This window comes from Serinus canaria, chromosome 20 (assembly GCF_022539315.1).
Source record: "Serinus canaria isolate serCan28SL12 chromosome 20, serCan2020, whole genome shotgun sequence".
Taxonomy (NCBI): Eukaryota; Metazoa; Chordata; class Aves; order Passeriformes; family Fringillidae; genus Serinus; species Serinus canaria.
In genome coordinates, this window is record NC_066333.1 from 7,801,050 (window position 1) to 7,817,536 (window position 16,487).

Sequence of the window (16,487 nt, forward strand, 5' to 3'; positions counted from 1 at the left end):
ATGGCTTAATGCCCCCCCTACACACACACATACACACACACACACACACACACACACACATGTACACACGTTATTTATTCCATTTTCCTCAGAGCATTCATGTCAGTGCCTGCACTCTTCTTCTCCCTGACCTGGCATCAGAGCCAGGCACGTGCCCCAGCAGTGACCTGCTGGCAGCCACACGCTTTCCCTCGTTTGTTAATACGACGTGGTCTATTTCCACATTTGGAGCAGTGCCTGGAGATGTGGATATAAATCCCAAGCAATAGCGGGTGGGCTGCTGACAGCCGCCGGGAAGGTTTGTCCATCACTTTGCCATTCCCTTCAACACCTTCACATGCTTCCAGCATCTCCATAAGCGCACCCAGTGCTGCAGGCACTGGGTGAGCTCAAGTGCTGGGGCTGCAGGGATACTGCTTGTGCCCTGCACCCTGTCCCCATCATTTCCTGAACCCTGTCCCTGCATACAGTGCGTTCCACTGCGGCTACACTGGCTCTGTGTTAGCCATAGTGTCTGGGCACTGCTCTGTGTGGAGATGTCAGATGCGAGTTTCTTGACACCTGTGTCATGACAGGGCAGGAATTTTCTCTGAAGTCTCTGTCAGGTACAGCTAAAATGGATAAAAAAAGGTCAGAGAATTTTAGAACACGCCACACAAATAAAGAGGTGCATTTTTGTTTCCTGAGGGCTGGACAGGTGCAACATGATCCAGGCTCAGCACCTATCCAGGCACTCTAGACCAACACAAGGCACCTCTCAGTCTCTGAGCCGCAGCAGGGGCATGGAGCTGCCATGGCAGGGGCTTAGAATGAGGTGATCTGTAAGGTGTCTTCCAACCCAAACTATTCAGTGACTTTGTGACTCCATGAAACACAGAGGCTTCCCAGCAGAGTGTCCCCAGAGATGTAGCCAGAAGTGGGCCGAGAAAGAAGCAGAATTAAAAATAAATGTAAGTGCATCCTGACACGTTAACTACATTTAGAGAGTCTTTAGTACCAACCCACTCCCCAGGAAGGCAGGAGATGCTTGGAGACAAGTAGGTCATGGGACACAGATTGTCCCAAATCAGCAGGAAAAGATGGATTTGGAGCAGGCAGGATATCTCTGTGAACAGATGGGCAGGAGCAGATCTGCTGCCTCACCATCGCCAAATTCCCTGGGAAGACAGAACTGCCACCAGTTTGCTCCTGAGCAGAGCTGTGGTCAAGCCCTCTGTTCTGGAGCACCCAAGCCCTGAGGCTGCCCGTCCACCCAGGGATGCCAAGGCCAGGAGCCTGGCCAGGATGGAGATTTGTGAGGCAGAAGCAGAGGCACTCATGCTGTGGCTCCTGCCCTGCCTTCATACAGGGACAGGGCTCCAGGGCTCCATGCTGCCTGGGGGTCTGCTCCTGCACCTCAATCCGACAGCAATGCTTGAGAGGCCACGTGTGAGGGATGAGGTGGAGGGATGCATTCTGCTGGCATCGCTGCTTGCACGGTGCTACCCCAGGATCCCACTGCCGTTGCTGGATGGGAGCTGGAGGAGACCCCAGGCTTTTGAAGGGGCCTCAGGGTAGCCCAAAATCCTTCCCCAGCCTGATCCTGAGTGGCTGAGCATGAGGATGTGGACTGGCAAAGGCCACTCCATCCCCAAGGTGCTGGCACTAAGAGAAGGGGAGGAGAGACTGAGACAGCCAAGATCTATGCTGCCAGTGCAGGAGCAAAGAGAGGAGGGAGACAGCCAAGGTCAGAGGGAGCACTGCCAAAATTCACAATGAAACTGCAGGAGTGCTGGAGGGGAGAGACAGACGACTTGGAAAGAAAAGGAAAGAGGAGGGAGGGAAGGAGTCTGGAAGATGGAACAGGGTGAAGGAGCCAGACGGGGAACCAGGGATGGGAACATGTAACTTCTCAGACAAAATGATTGAACATGGATGAGAGGGACAGTAAATGGGAGCCTCAGGCAGGCAGAAGAGGACAGCAGGAACAGGAATGTGATGGAGCTAGACAGGCTGTGGACCTGGCTCTGTTTCCTAATACAGCCCTGTGCAGCACAGCCCAATTTTGGGGAGTGCACAGCTGTCTGGTGCCCACTGGCAGAGCTGACCCCTGTCCAGCCTCACCACCGAGGTGAAGTTTCATTCCTGCCTCCTTAGCATTCACAGCATCCTATGGCAGAGTGAGGACTCAAAGCCAGCACGGCTCAAGGTGACTCAGAGGTCAGGAAAAAAGCAGGCAGGCAATTCAGGAGCTGGCTCTACATCACTGAGAGATCCAGCAATTTGGGAGGACCAGAGATGCCCAGCACATCACAGCCTCCCTGCCTGTCAGTGCCACTCCCTGTGTACCCCAGACACAGCATCCCAGTGCTCCCCATGGATGAGGGGGGGTTCTGATCCAGCAATCTGCTCCTGGGATTTGTTGCCACCAGCAAGACAGGCAGGGCTGGACTTGAGCATTGGTGCTGGGGAGGGCTGGAGCTGCACAGTGGGCTTCAGTGAGGGTGAATCCCCTCTTGCCAGGCATGGAGTTCTCAGAGAGGTTTGGTGTCCTGGAAGAGCTGTAGATACCTGCTCTGGGGTTCGTGGGAGATTCCTCCAAGTCCCTGTTGGGGGTCCACCACTCCAAGGATGATTTATAGCAAAAATCCCTCTCCTTCCCCAAACGTCTGAGCCCCAGCCCAAAGGCAGCTGGAGGGATGGAGCTCTGCCTGCTACTATGACCAGATGCAGAGCTGCACTGGGATGAGGCTCAGCACTTTCCTGGTGATAATTAAGATCTCTTTATCTTCAGCTAACACCAGGGGGACAGGGAAAACCTCAGGTGCCTTGTGATATGGCAACAGCTGATGCTCCAGGCTGTGCCTGGGAGCAATGGGAGCCCCGCTTGTTCTGCCTGAATATAAAGCATGGAAAGCACGAAGCAGAGGGTGAAAAACTATTTTTTTTCCTGGCTGGTGACACCTAAAAGTGCAAACATACTGTCTTCTCTCAGGGGTGGCTGGAGCTGACACAGATGGATGACTGTGCACCTTTTGCCTTTCCCCCCTGCACAGAGGTCTGACCCGAGGCTCTGTTTTTTTGTTTGGCTTTTTTTTGTTTTCTTCTGCAAATTTCCTTCACCAGGGGAGTTTTATCAGACGTGTCTGGAGCCACGCAGGGGCGGCTCACCTGCAGAGAAAGAGATGGGGCGGTGTCTGCAAACGGGCTCTTAGAACGTCAAGGGTGAAAGGGATTGGGAGGAGAAGGGGAGGGGAAGCCAAGGAGAGGAGAGGGAGGAGGATAGCTGGATGGGAAGAGTGAGATTGCTCTCCACTCTCATGAACCCAAAATGAGGGGTGCGACAACGTGTTCCCGGGCACGCGTGGGTCCTGCTGGCGAGCCCCAGGAAGGACGGGGCCATTTCCAGCGGCAGGTCCCTGCCGAGGGCTCCGTGGCTGTGCGGAGCTCTGCAGTGGACACGGGCCCCGCGGGAGCTCCGAGGGCGGGCCCGTTGTGGGACCCCCCCGCGGCGCCTTCCCGCCCTCGGCTGAGCCGCGGCTGAGGCCTGAGGAGGGTCCGCCCGCCCCGCCGAGCCCTCAGCGCCTGCTAATCCCCCGCGGTCCCCGGCGCTCCTCATCCCCGCAGGGCCCCTCAGCAGCCGGCTGTACCCATCCATCCCTCAGGATCCCGCTAAATCCGACACGTCCCCCCTGGCATTGCTCAGGCCCCCTGTGCCCTCAGCGTCTTGGTCACCTCATCCCCTCAGGTCCTGCTAAATCCCCAGGGCCTGGCTGGCTGCCCCTCTCCCCTCAGGCACCACTAAATCCACCCTGACCCATCCTCTAAGGATCTCGCCAAATTCCCCCTGCCTACCCTCTGAATCCTTTCATTCCCTCAGTGCTCTGAGGGTTTTCCCACTCCCTCAGCAGCCAGCTGGGTGATCCCAGCCCTTCTGGATCCCACTAAATCCTCACATCCCCTCAATATCTGCCTGGGTGCCCTGTCCCCTCTGATCCCATAAATCCTCTCATCCCCTTCAGTGCCTGGTTGTGTCCCCCCATCCCCTCAGATCCCACTAAATTCCTCCCTCCCCATAGCACCCTACTGGGTTCCCCATCCCCTCAGATTCCATTAAATCCCTAATCCTGCTTGCTGCCCCAGGACCCATCTTCTGTTGCAAGGGGAAGAGCTCAAAGAATTTTGTCAGGGCTGCCCTGAGACCTTTGGCCAGGCACCATGTTCTACGTCCATTTGCTCATCAACAAGCGGGGGCCGCTGGCCAAAATCTGGCTGGCTGCTCACTGGGAGAAGAAGCTGACCAAGGCACATATCTTTGAGTGCAATTTAGAGGCCACTGTCCAAAAAATCCTCTCCCCAAAGGTAGGCTGTGGCATGAGGAGGGATCTCCTGCAGAATCCTGGGGTGGAGGTATTGATCTCCTGTAGAGAATTCTGTTACTTCTGTGTAATATTTTAACGTTTTTGCCAAAAATACTAACTCCTAAACAACTTTTTTTAAATTTAAATCCTCACAGTTTGCTATAGCTCTGCGAACCTCTGGACACTTACTCCTGGGGGTGGTGCGGATTTACAACAGGAAAGTAAAGTACCTCTTGGCAGACTGCAATGAAGCTCTGACCAAAATGAAGACAGCCTTTCGTCCAGGTATACACAAAATTCAGCATTTTTTCATCTGTGTCCTCTCATTTTAAAAGTTATTTTTTGGTAATTTCTGTTAAATGCACATTACTAACCCCAAAGGAAACTGAACATAGTAGCACCTACTGCTGGTCTGGCTTAATTAAGTTCCATTTCAGGTCTTTGACTCCTTAACAGAAGCAGTATCTTAAGTGGGCTTACAAGAAGATGTTTGACTTCAGCCTTCATTGCTAGATAATTAATTTTAATTTCTGATGGCACCAACAACATGTCCAACAGTGTCAGTGCCAGACCTGACAGTGTGTTTTGAGCTCTAGCCATGTGGACAGGGAGAAGGGAGCTGAGATGACTGGAGCCTTTTCCAACACGCTCTGTATTTGTCATACTTAGGCAATAAATGGGAGGCACTGTTGTCTGAAAAAAAAAAAGCCTGAGAACACCAGTGTCTACTGCCAGTTTTAATGTGCTTTGTGACCTGGTCTGTTTGCAAAATAGTCAGTAATTACTCTGCATTATTCTCAAGGATATGATCACAGAATTATAGAATCACAGAACCATTTAGGCTGGAAAAGCCCTCCAAAACCCAGTCCAACTGTTCACCCAGCACTGCCAAGGCCACCACTAAGCCATGTCCCCAAATACCACATGTCTTTCAAATCCCTCCAGGGATGGTGACTCCAGCATTACCCTGGGCAGCCTGTGCCAGGGCTTGAAAACCCTTTTAGTAAAGAAATTTTCCCTTAATATGCAACTGAAATCTGCCAGCCACAACTGGTGGCTATTTTGGAGATAGACCCTATAGTAACTTGGAGAGCACCACACAGCTCAAGAGCACACAACAGTCACCACTGGTGCAACAGAGACTTTATTTACCTAGATAGAAAGGGGGAGAAGAATCTCAGCCGAAGTGATAAAATGCTGAAAAAGGCTGTTCAGGGAGGCTGTGAAATCTGCATCAACAGAAATAGACAAAAGTGATCTGACTTTGAAATTAACCTTGCTCTGAGCAAAAGGTTGGGTTGGGTGACCTTGAGAAATCCCTCCTCATGTGAATTTTTCCAGGCTTCTCTGATTCCCAAGTATTTGGCAGTCTGAGTACATAATTATTTGATGCTGGAGAACAGTGTTATGGAGACAGAGCAGAGGAAAGGAAAACACAGTGGTTAATTTGCAGTGCTGTGAAAGACTCTGGGCTAGACGTCAGCTGGGAGAACCTTCCAGGGACTTAAAGCAGCTGCTCACCAACACAAGTACTTACATATTTCAGGTCCTATTGCAGCAGACTCTTTTGTGTCTGTCTGTAAAAAATAGATTATCTTAAGGACATGGAAACTGAAATTCCACTTTTGGGTGCCTAAGCTTTACCATTATGTGATTTAGAATGGCAGCAGTCCCTCCTGACAGGTTTATGGGCTTATTATACCTACCTGGGAGAGAACACTACTTTTATTTTATTGATACTTATTTTGTTATGTTGTCTGTTTATTTCAGGGCTTCTTGACCTTCCAGAAGAGAACTTGGAGGCTGCTTATCAGTCCATTACATTACCTGAAGAATTTCATGATTTTGAAGCACCACTACCAGATGTAAAGTAAATGCTTCCGTAGTTTTTATTCATTCTTTTAGAATTTTCAGAAGTAAAAGCTATACACTTGCTGTTATCTGATTGAGACTCAGATTGGGTTGTTTTGATTTAATAACTGAATTCTCCTAAACTCTGAGCTCTACAAGGCTACAGCCACAGGCATTGTGCTTTGGTAGTTTTCTTCAGTCCTTTAATCAACAGACTTTCACAATAGAATTATGTCTTGAACTTGGACTTCAGGATTTTAAATTGTCTGAGTGAAGGATGCAAACAGCTTTCTGAACCTCAAGAGAAGATATAAAAATTAGTATTAATCCTGAAAGATGTGGCCAGTAACCACACAGTTTTGCACTGTTCCACTGGGTAACTTCATTTTGTTTCTGCTCCACTGCTCTCTGGGACTGGGGTGTTTTATCAGCAATAGTCAGCCTGGCTCCTGAGAAAAAGCCAGCACATTTCTTAGGCTTTTTTGACACAAAGCAGCACTAATGTAGAAAACTGATAAAAAACAGGAGGCTAAGTCATGTTTCTGATTGCTCTGATGCCCCAAAGGTCCAGGACGAGATTTCCACCGAGGGTTGCTCTGTACCTCCTCATAAATATAGTTTGATGGAATCAGTAAGGGTTTATTATTTTCTAAGTACAGCTGCAATGTAATACACTTTATTCAAGTGCTGACTCTGTAAAGGTGCCTTTTCTACCTGCCCAAGAGTTGTGTAATTTGATTTAAGAGATGTTTTGCTAATCAGTTGCTTTCTGACAAGGGTCTGGTAGGTATCAGGGCTTGGATGGGAACAAAATCACAGAAGCCCAAGTTTACTGGCAAAAGGGAGTGGAGAAATATTGGGACTTGTGATAAAATGCCAGGATTGAAGGCTGTGTAGAAGCAAGTTTTCACAGTCCAGCTGAATGCTCAATAAGTTTCAGTTCACTCTATATTTTTATAATATTTTTTTTATCAGGGCCATTGATGTTGCTGAACATTTTACCTTGAATCAGAGCAGAGCTGAAGAAATCACACTTACAGAGGATTATGAAAGCAGTATACTTCTCTGTGATAGAAACTTTGGTGAGAGTAGTTGAGAAAGTGAAAGAATTTCATAAGGGGAAGTGTGTTTTATGTGAGCCCTTTCCACGTGTGAAAAAGATGTGATTAAAGGTCCATTTGTTTCATGCTTTTGCTGATTGGCCAATCATGCAGTCTTAGGTTTAAAATTTTGTGTAAGCAATATAATCTGATGTCAGAGACTGAGAACCAAACCAAACATTTCCTGCTTTTATTAAATTAGATAACATTGTTTATTCTTTATTTCATTTGAGGTATGGGATGTCTTGCAATCTTTTAAAAGTGACTTGAAAAATTAGGAAATTGATACATCTGGGTTTACAAAAGTCACATAGATGAGGGATCAGGAATTGTGTGTTCCCTCAGATGAAGAAGCAGAAGCACTGAGGAGACAGAGCTTCTTTGAGGGCAGTGTCCTGACGAGCAGTAACAGTCTGGTGGCCGATCCCAACTCAGCCAGCACCAGTGGAGACAAATCTGTGCTGCATGAAGATGTTTACTGCTTCCAGGATGACTGTTTTGGGGATGAGGAAGATGCTGCAGATATGATTGGTAGGGTTTTCCACAGGCAAAGAGAATTGGTTCCTTTCCAAATATTTTTATTCTTACAGGAAAACAATCAAGACAGCACTGAAGCGATTGTTGTCAAACATAACTTCTATGTTAGTTGTTGTTTTCATACATATATTTTTCCTACCTGTCACTTAGTCTATGATCACTTAGACACTGCCAAGTCAAATTGGTTTAAAGGCTGTATTTCATTATTTTTAAAGGCATTAAATTTATGCTTAATGTTTAACAATTAATTTCGGTTTTCAAAAGTGAAATAGTGCAGCATTTTTATCCTTCCTGTTGTAATAACAAAGGCAGCAAAGTAGTTTCTGCATCATTATGGCTTAGAGCATTTATGTAAACCTTACAGATTACCTGTTAACACTGTCAAGGCCATATTTTTTTTAAAAAAAGGGTGGAAATCTCAAACTTGGGACTAATCCCCTCCTTTGTGTGCTGCTGCAGGCAGCCACACCACTGACGGCCATCTGCAGAAGCTGAGCTTGCTTTCTTTGCAGAGTATTAACCTTGACTAACATTAGGCTGTATCAGGCTATTTCATGACTACTAAGGTTTAGAATGATTAAAACTATGTGCTTTGTATTTAAGAAATCTTGTTGAGGGATGAGCAAAATGTCCTAGATAAAGACATTCTTGATGTGGAGGAAGCACGTCCTTTGTCACAAGATCTGCCAGAGAACAGCACAGCCAGTGAGTTTGCAGTGTCTGCTCTGTCTCACATAAACCCTCTGTTCCCGTGTTAATGCCTAATGCCACTCACATTCAGGTTTTTGTAGTATCCTTGTGCCTTTTTCCTTTCTTCATTTATTTTGCCTTTTTTTCCCCCTAAACTGCTTCATCCACCATTTTAGGATAATTTTATTTGATTTAGGATTCCAAATTTGTAACTTCACACTGCTTAGAAACACCTTCATGTGACATCCTGTTGGATATGCTGTTGGTCCACCCTGCTGATCACAGCATGATGTCTCTTTTGAGGGGGAAAGAAACCCAAATAAGGCTGTCCTGTAACAGTGAACTTTCCTAGTGAGAGCTTAAAAGGTCTTTTCCAGCAGAAACAATTCTGTACTTCTATTTCTGGCTTCATATTTCTGCAACAAATGACACTTAAGTAGCTCATAAAGGTGCTGTTAATCTTCTTTTGGTTTGATGCTGATGAAAGATACTAAGCTTTGATAACTATTTCTGAGAAAGTTTTGCTATCTTAAATCCTTACTCATTCATCAGAGTGTTATTTTAAAACAGAGAATTCTAGAACAGCTTTATAGAGATAGAGTGGCTCTTGCCTCTCCTTGCTCTATTGCTGATGCTGCTTGTTCCTTTTCCTTTTCTGTTGACAGAGATGTCCCCACTTGTCCCCACAGGTGCCATGCACTTGCCTGGAGCTGGAAACAGATAGGGTTTGAAACTTAACACCTTTGCCCCTAAACACTTTCTGTTGTGTGGGTTTTTCTGTCTCTGCTATGGCCTATTCATTCTGGGATCAGTGAAGGGAAGTGCAGAGCATGAGAGTATGAGAAGGAACTGGTGAACATAAGTGAGATTATAAACAAAACCACAGATTCCCATTTCTTGCTGGTTTTGTCTGGTAGCATTCTCTGTCGTGTGATTGAGAAATTAGTCCATATTGTAACTTTTTTTTTTTTTTAATTTGGGTTATTTGGTGGGTTTTCTTGCAGTTGAGTCCAACTGTGCAGACAGCACCGTTAAGGATGGAAATCACACAATGAGTGAGACAATCCTTTTGTTCCAGGAAGAAGGATTTGTGCTTGAGCCAATTGATGATACAGGTCAGAAGTTGATAAGTTTCTGATGAATGTTTGCTTTAAATAGGTTTGGTTTGCTTCTTAGTAGTGAAAATACTTGCAATATAGATTATTCCCACCTTAGATTTCATCTACTCCTGCTGTCAGAGTTCCTTTTTATAGTAAATATTATACAAACCCAGTGTCAGGTTATTTATCTCAGCTGCCCAAATTTGTGCTCACAGCTTCTTCCACGTACAAGTCAAGTTTTGTTGCTCTTCAGCTCTGCAAGCTTGGTTTTGGGGGTGGTACTGAAGATTGACCTGAAAAACTTCAATTGCCAATGACTCATCAGTGACTTTTATATTAAAAATCACAATCCTAAAACTTTCAAGCCTTTGGAAAACATTGGTTTGTTTACTTTTAACAAGATCCAAGGTGAAGAGTATTACATTTCCTCTGTAGAGGAAATCTAAATGTCCCTTATCACATTGATGGCTGTTTATGAATAAGCAAGCTCATGTTGACAGCAATATTTACAATATTGGAATTTTCTGGCCTGCCCAAATATTATCCAGGAAGTTATGGCTACATAACTAATCGGTGTCTTTCTTTTGTGTTTACATCTTAATTAAATTGCTAAAGGATTAAACTGACAAATACAGATATTAATTATGAGGTAATGAAACTTCTTGAGTGCATCAGCAGTTCCTGGAGCACTTAACTTCCTGATGGATTAAAGACAGCTTATTCAGTCTTGTTGCTCTATTGTGCGTTCTCATTAAGTTGTCCTGTACCCGGGTCTTTATTAAAAGAGTCATTTGTCCTCCACAATTAAACATAAGGGAATTTCCCCTAAAAGAGTACAAAGAGTGAAAACTTCATAGAAACTTTTGAAGGAGTGGCCTGTGCACTTTGATTTTCAAGTCTAGGCAGTGTTCAGGAGGTCAGCAGCCAAGCTGATTCACTGGGCTTTTTTTGTGTGCCTAATGTCCTAGGAATAGACCTTAAGACTTGTTATTATACTTGTGTTATGTAGCTGTCACCCAGAGGAAGAAAAAACAAAGAAAGAGGAAGCTGCTGGTGGATGTGGAGAAGGAGCTGAGCTGCCAAACCATTTACAAGCAGCTCACCAACTACACTGACCTCCTGGCCACGCTGGACCTCGCTCCCCCAACCAAGAAAACAATGATGTGGAAGGAGTGGGGAGCTGTGGATAAACTCCTGTCCCATTCTTCACAGCCTATGATTCATGCTCAGCTGCAAAAGGTAAACATCAGTTCCTTGTGGGGCCTGTGCCCCTGTGTAGGTTGCAGGATTCCAGGATTGTTGCAGAGCTGGGATCTGACTGAGAGGTTTCGTAGACTCTGAAGTTGGAGCTTGCTGCAGGTGTGCACTGAGCATTGCTCTGCTGTACAGGTCAGCTGGACACCTGAAGGTTTGCACACTCACCACTAATTGTTTCATCATCTGTGGGGTCACAGCCTTAACCTTCTGTACTCCAACAAGTGAAAAATTACAAAAGGAACATGAGAGCTGATGTTTCATTTCACACACTGGTACTTGACTGATCTTATACTGAGACACAACTTTTTACTTTTCTATCAATTTCTTTTGTACTTTTTCCTTTGTTGTGTCGTTTTCTGGTGTATTTCCTCTTTGTAATCAATTTGAGATATCATTTGTTTATATTTACTTTAAAGGTACATCAGACATTAGTAGTAGAATGTTGCTAATGGATTTGGAAGGGTTCACTGCAGCAGTGCAGCTTCACCACTTAGAGTCCAGCTGCAGAATTACAACTTGCTCTTTAAGAAGATGAAAACTGCAGATGTTTCTTTCTTTCATCCTTCCCTACTGGCTGGCTTCAAGAAAAATGATTCAAGCTGCTCCTAATTTTTTTTTTTTTAATGGAATTCATGTCAGAGCTGCAGAAGTCTATTGCTTAAAAACAAACAAAAAAATTTGCAGATTTTCAGAGTGACCTAATTCAAATACTGAAATTCTGGGTTGCAGTCATTAACATACAGCTCATATTCATATTTTGTGTTGATGTTTGTAAATAATCTGACACGATATTCTGAAAGCAAACAAAAAATAATTATTTTCAGTTGTTTGAAAAATGCTTCAAGACTGACAGATTTAAGATGAGAGCAAATGGAATACGGAGGATGTCTGAAATGAAGGAAATGAGAAAAGAGCAAGATACTACAGGTAATATTTTAATTCTGTTGTGCAGAATTAGCTGTTAGAGAGTATTTTCTATTCTACATAATGTTTGAGATACACAAGAGGTGTTGGTGTTCAGTATTACACAAATTACTACTTTGCTGTTCTTTTGTTTCTTAGAAATTAAATGAAATCCAAGTTTTTTCTTCCTTGTGCCATAAGATGATATTTTTTGTTTCATCTTTGGTTTCTCCAATTATTTCTGAAACTACATATTTGGGTAATGTTGCTTGTGGGGTTTTTTTTCAATAGAATTTTTAAAAATACCTTCCCACTTATGCTAAGCTTAATCAAACTTCTCTCCAAAATTCCAAATGAATGTAAATAGTTCTACTTGTATCTGGAAGATGTGTTTGGTAAATATCAGGCAAGAAGAAGTGTTCCATTTTAGATGTTCTGAGAACGATGTATCTATTTGCATTCCTTTGCTCTACTGGGAACCTAATCTGCCTCAAAAATTAATTAACAAACCCACCTCCTGTGAGTCCATAAAGGTCAACTTTCAGAAAAGGAAAACATACCTTGGAAGGCTCTTCTTCCATGCTTCTGTTGGGAATGATGTTTCTTCAATACTTGCTTATTCTGGCTCTTCCTCTCAAAGACTGTGAACTTGTGTGTGATTTTTGGTTTTCAGTGGGTTTTTTTAAGGATGGCGATTCACAGTAATTTCCTCTTCAACCTTGGTTTTCTATTAATACAGAGATGCTGCCAGTAGAAGAGCCAAGTTACCTGCAGGAGCCAGCTCATTCCGAGACTGGGAGAAAAATTAGAAATGATTCCTTTATGTTGACAATACAGAATGACAGAAATGAAACCAATGAGAACTGTGGTGAAATTATAGTGAGCAGTTTTCCTCAGTTTTAGAGACCTAAGTGTGTCTATTGGTTCTGCTTTTTGCTAAGGTTCCATTTAAAACAATGTTAAGAAATTACTAATGTTTGGAAAGGATGCTAAAAACAGTCAAGAGAGCATTAAGTAGCTTGTGTGATGAATGTTTATTTATAATTTGGTAAACTCCCACAATGAATTAATGATTAATTAAAATGTTTATTAATCAGCATAGATTACAGTTTAATCACTGAGAATAAATGAGAGCTTTATATTAAATATGAAATACTGTACTAAAGAGAAAAATATAATCTTTACAAAACTTACATTTTGTGTGTCATATTGAGGAAATACTTAAGCAATATCTCTTCCATCTTCACTTCTGGTAAAGGGCATTCTTTAGAGAATATGAGGCTCATTAATGTTGAAAAGTGATGAAATTGGAGCTAATGGCAGCAGAAAATGTGTGCTCCATGCCTGAACTCTGCCCATAAGTTCAGATTCATCTGTAGATAAATCCTACAGTGAGGCCCTTCCCTGTATGAGGAAAGACATGGTAGAAATAGCAGATAATAACTTATTTTGAAAAAATTCATTACAATAAATTCTTTGAGAAGAACTGTGTAAAGAGAATTGCACTGTGTGCATAAATGGCCAGGCCTAATGATTGTCTTTTTCATGTTCACAGGAGGATGAAGCAGCTTTCTCTGAGAGCTCAAAAAATTCCCTGGGCCAGGAAGTTGAAGCACAGCAGGTGGAAATGCCAGAGGTGTGTGTCCTAAGCGGATGCCCTGGCTTGTTTCAGAAGAGAACCCTGTTTCTTAAAAAAAAAAAAACAAAACAAAAAAACAAACAAAAAAACCCCAAACAAACAAACAAACAAACAAACAAACAAACAAACAAACAAAAAACAAAACCAAAAAACAAACAAACAAACAAACAAACAAACAAAAAAAGCACCATGAACTTCCAGGGAGTTTTGCTTTCTGTGAGAAGGAAATAATTTCAATTCAACCCTGCTGGTTCTGAGGATGCTCAGGTACTCTGAAACCAGGGCAGTCAGCTGCAGGCTTCAGAGGTTAAAACCAAAATCCCAAGCCTAATATTTGAATACCTCTTTAAGCTCCTGGCCAGTACAAATCCTGTCAGAATTCCAGTCCCACAGAGCAGTACCTGGCTGTGGAGCTGCCTTACTGGGACCATGTCCATGTTGCACCTGAGCTGTCTCTGTAGCACAAAGCACACAGGTCCCATTCTTTTGTTTCACACAGCCTTGTGTGAGCACAGAGGTGTCAGAGGCTCCAGATTCCCTGAGTTTGGCCATCCAGATATCCAGCTCCATCTGGATTTTCAGCCAGCCTGGAACTCCTGTCCTTTTTCTCTTGGTAAGTGACTTTTTACACACCCTGACTAACTTTCTGTTTACTTCCTCTCAAGAAGCAAACAGCCACTGGGGAAGACAACGAAGAAATAAGATGGGGCAAAAGAACTCTTCGGTTACAGAGAACTTTACAGGTACCAGTGCTGTATTTTGTTATTAGATACCAAAAGCTGGTGTTGATTTTAGCTGGACCATGTTAGAAAAGCTCTTCCTTCTACTGTCCATTAGACAGTAGTGTCTCTGCCTCTCACTTGCAGCATGTGCTTTTTTTGGTATTTCTGTGGAAAATCAAGATTCTGGATGCTTGATGTGTGGTGTTCCTTTCCACAGCTGCTGGAATTACTAGAATTTTCTGAATGCTCTTTTTTTTTTTTGAATGGATTTCAAAGGTTTTGTGCAAATAGTAAATAAATATTTACACCTAAGTAAAGCCTTTAAAAATACAAGAGATAACTGAGCCCAAAGAATTGCTCAATGATATTTGTTGTTATCAATCACAAAGCATGATGGAAGCACTCCACTGGTGTAATGGAATTCAGTGGAATTGTAGATTTTAGTAACACACATAAGTACCAACACTATTATGGCATTAAAATGTTAAGAGTCACTTCTATAAACACAGATGGAAGATAGCCAGAGAGGTTGTGGACTCCCCGTCTCTGGAAGTGTTCATGGCCAGGTTGGGTGGGGCTTGGAACAACCTTGTCTAGTGGGAGATATCCAGGGTAGGGGAATGAGATGGTGTTTAAGGTCCCTTCTAAACCAAACCAATGTGTGCTTCCATGATTCTATGGAGATTGGATCCTATTTGAGGCATTCAGGCAGAGATATTCCCTCTATGCAGTGCTCTCTGTTTGGATTCCATGGGCTCCAGTTTTACTGGTGGAGAAGCTGACCTTCTGACTGATTCCTCACTTCCCTTACACAGCAACTGAAGAGATCAGGCATGTGCTCCTTCAGTTTTCGGGAGCTCTGCCAGAGAAACACCCGGAAAGAAGCTGCAGCCACATTTTACATCTTTCTGGTGCTGAAGAAGCAGCAGGTCCTCAAGCTGCAGCAGCCCGAGCCCTTCGCTGACCTCACGGCCACTGCTGGGCCCATGTTTGACAGGATCAGATAAACTGATCAAAATACAACTTAAGTTGCATTTTCCAGCAAATTTCCATCCTTTTTCCAGTTTTCCTGGGAAAAGGATGGAATGTCTTGTCAAGCTGTGGGAGATGAGCAGAGCTCCCTGTCCTCTAAACCACCCAGTCATGGCTGGTGCAGGGGTTCTGCCCCAGGTGATCACTACAGGGCTTATTTATTAATATTTATAGTTACATGATGAGTTATATGATAGTTATACAATATGTTAATAAAATACCACTAAAATATATATTCTACATAAAAGATTTACATTGTGAAGGATTTTATAAAGGTCCTCAAGGGAATTTTATAAGAATCCTCAAAGGAATTTTATAAAATTCCTTCAAAACTTTTCTCAGATACTACCTTTAGAGCTTAAATTATTTTTGACAAGGCTTGTGTCTGTTAATTCTCTAATACCATCAATAAGAGTTATTTGTTTACTCTCTGTATCAAAAAAAATTTAGACTATTTAAAATTGTTCCTGTCCAAGAATGTTCAACATTTCATATTTTAAGATCTAGCAGGGCACTGTCTCCAGTGTTGCTTTTGTGTGTTCAGGCAGACAGAGGTTACACAGGCCCTAGAAGAGTCCAGAAGATGCAGCCAGAAATTCTGTTTCCTAGAAATCCTGCATTTTCAGATTTCACAGAGCTTTTTAACTTATTAACGCCTTTATTCATGTGTAGACCTATTTAAAAATGGATGTTAACTGAAATATTCTTAGTTCTTTGCATTTTTATCTAATTTAGGATAAATCTTATCCCTTTTATTGTCATTTTCTGAAGCTCTTGGTTTCCAGCTACATCCCACCTGGAGGAGAGATGGTTGTGCCCCACTCAGGTGCTTCAGTGCTGTGGGGACATCACTGTTCCTTCATGTGGAATCAATAAAAATCAGAAGATGTTTCCTTTGCTTGTTGGTGTTTCTTCTGAAGGATCAAATCCTGTGGGTTAATCTCAGAGTGAGTGACTTTGTGATTTTACTTTAAATGGGAAAGGATGGGTGATGCTGTCACCTGACTTCCAGGTGTTCACTCACCTCAGTGACACCCAGTTTCTCTGTGCCCACTAATGTGTGTGCTTCCTGTCCCACAGGATTTGGGGTGTTTGGTTTTGAGGGTCTGTTTAAGGGAGTAAAAAGGCTTTAAAAGAGGTAAAGCCCCAGTGTGGGGCATGGGGGTGGCCACTGGCTGTGGGGGTGTTCCAGCTGAGTGTCCTTTCTGAACAGGAATATTTGATTAAATAAGTATTGGGCCTTTGCTGCTGTTCTCTGAGGAGTTCCTTTTCTGGGTGTAAGGAAGGGAAAAGCATCCCTGTATGATAAAAACCTC

The 16,487-nt window shown here is 43.6% G+C and overlaps 1 protein-coding gene across 1 annotated transcript; it reads left to right on the forward strand.

Annotated features, from left to right (window-relative positions):
- The first annotated feature begins 4,197 nt into the window (after nt 1-4,197).
- On the forward strand, nt 4,198-15,146 carry RAD21L1 (RAD21 cohesin complex component like 1). Its single transcript, XM_050982295.1, has 13 exons — nt 4,198-4,341; nt 4,496-4,625; nt 6,111-6,210; nt 7,167-7,273; nt 7,637-7,822; nt 8,432-8,533; nt 9,523-9,633; nt 10,628-10,857; nt 11,700-11,802; nt 12,518-12,657; nt 13,334-13,414; nt 14,083-14,160; nt 14,955-15,146. The coding sequence occupies exons 1-13, from the start codon at nt 4,198-4,200 to the stop codon at nt 15,144-15,146; spliced, it is 1,704 nt and encodes a 567-aa protein (XP_050838252.1).
- Nucleotides 15,147-16,487: the final 1,341 nt, after the last annotated feature.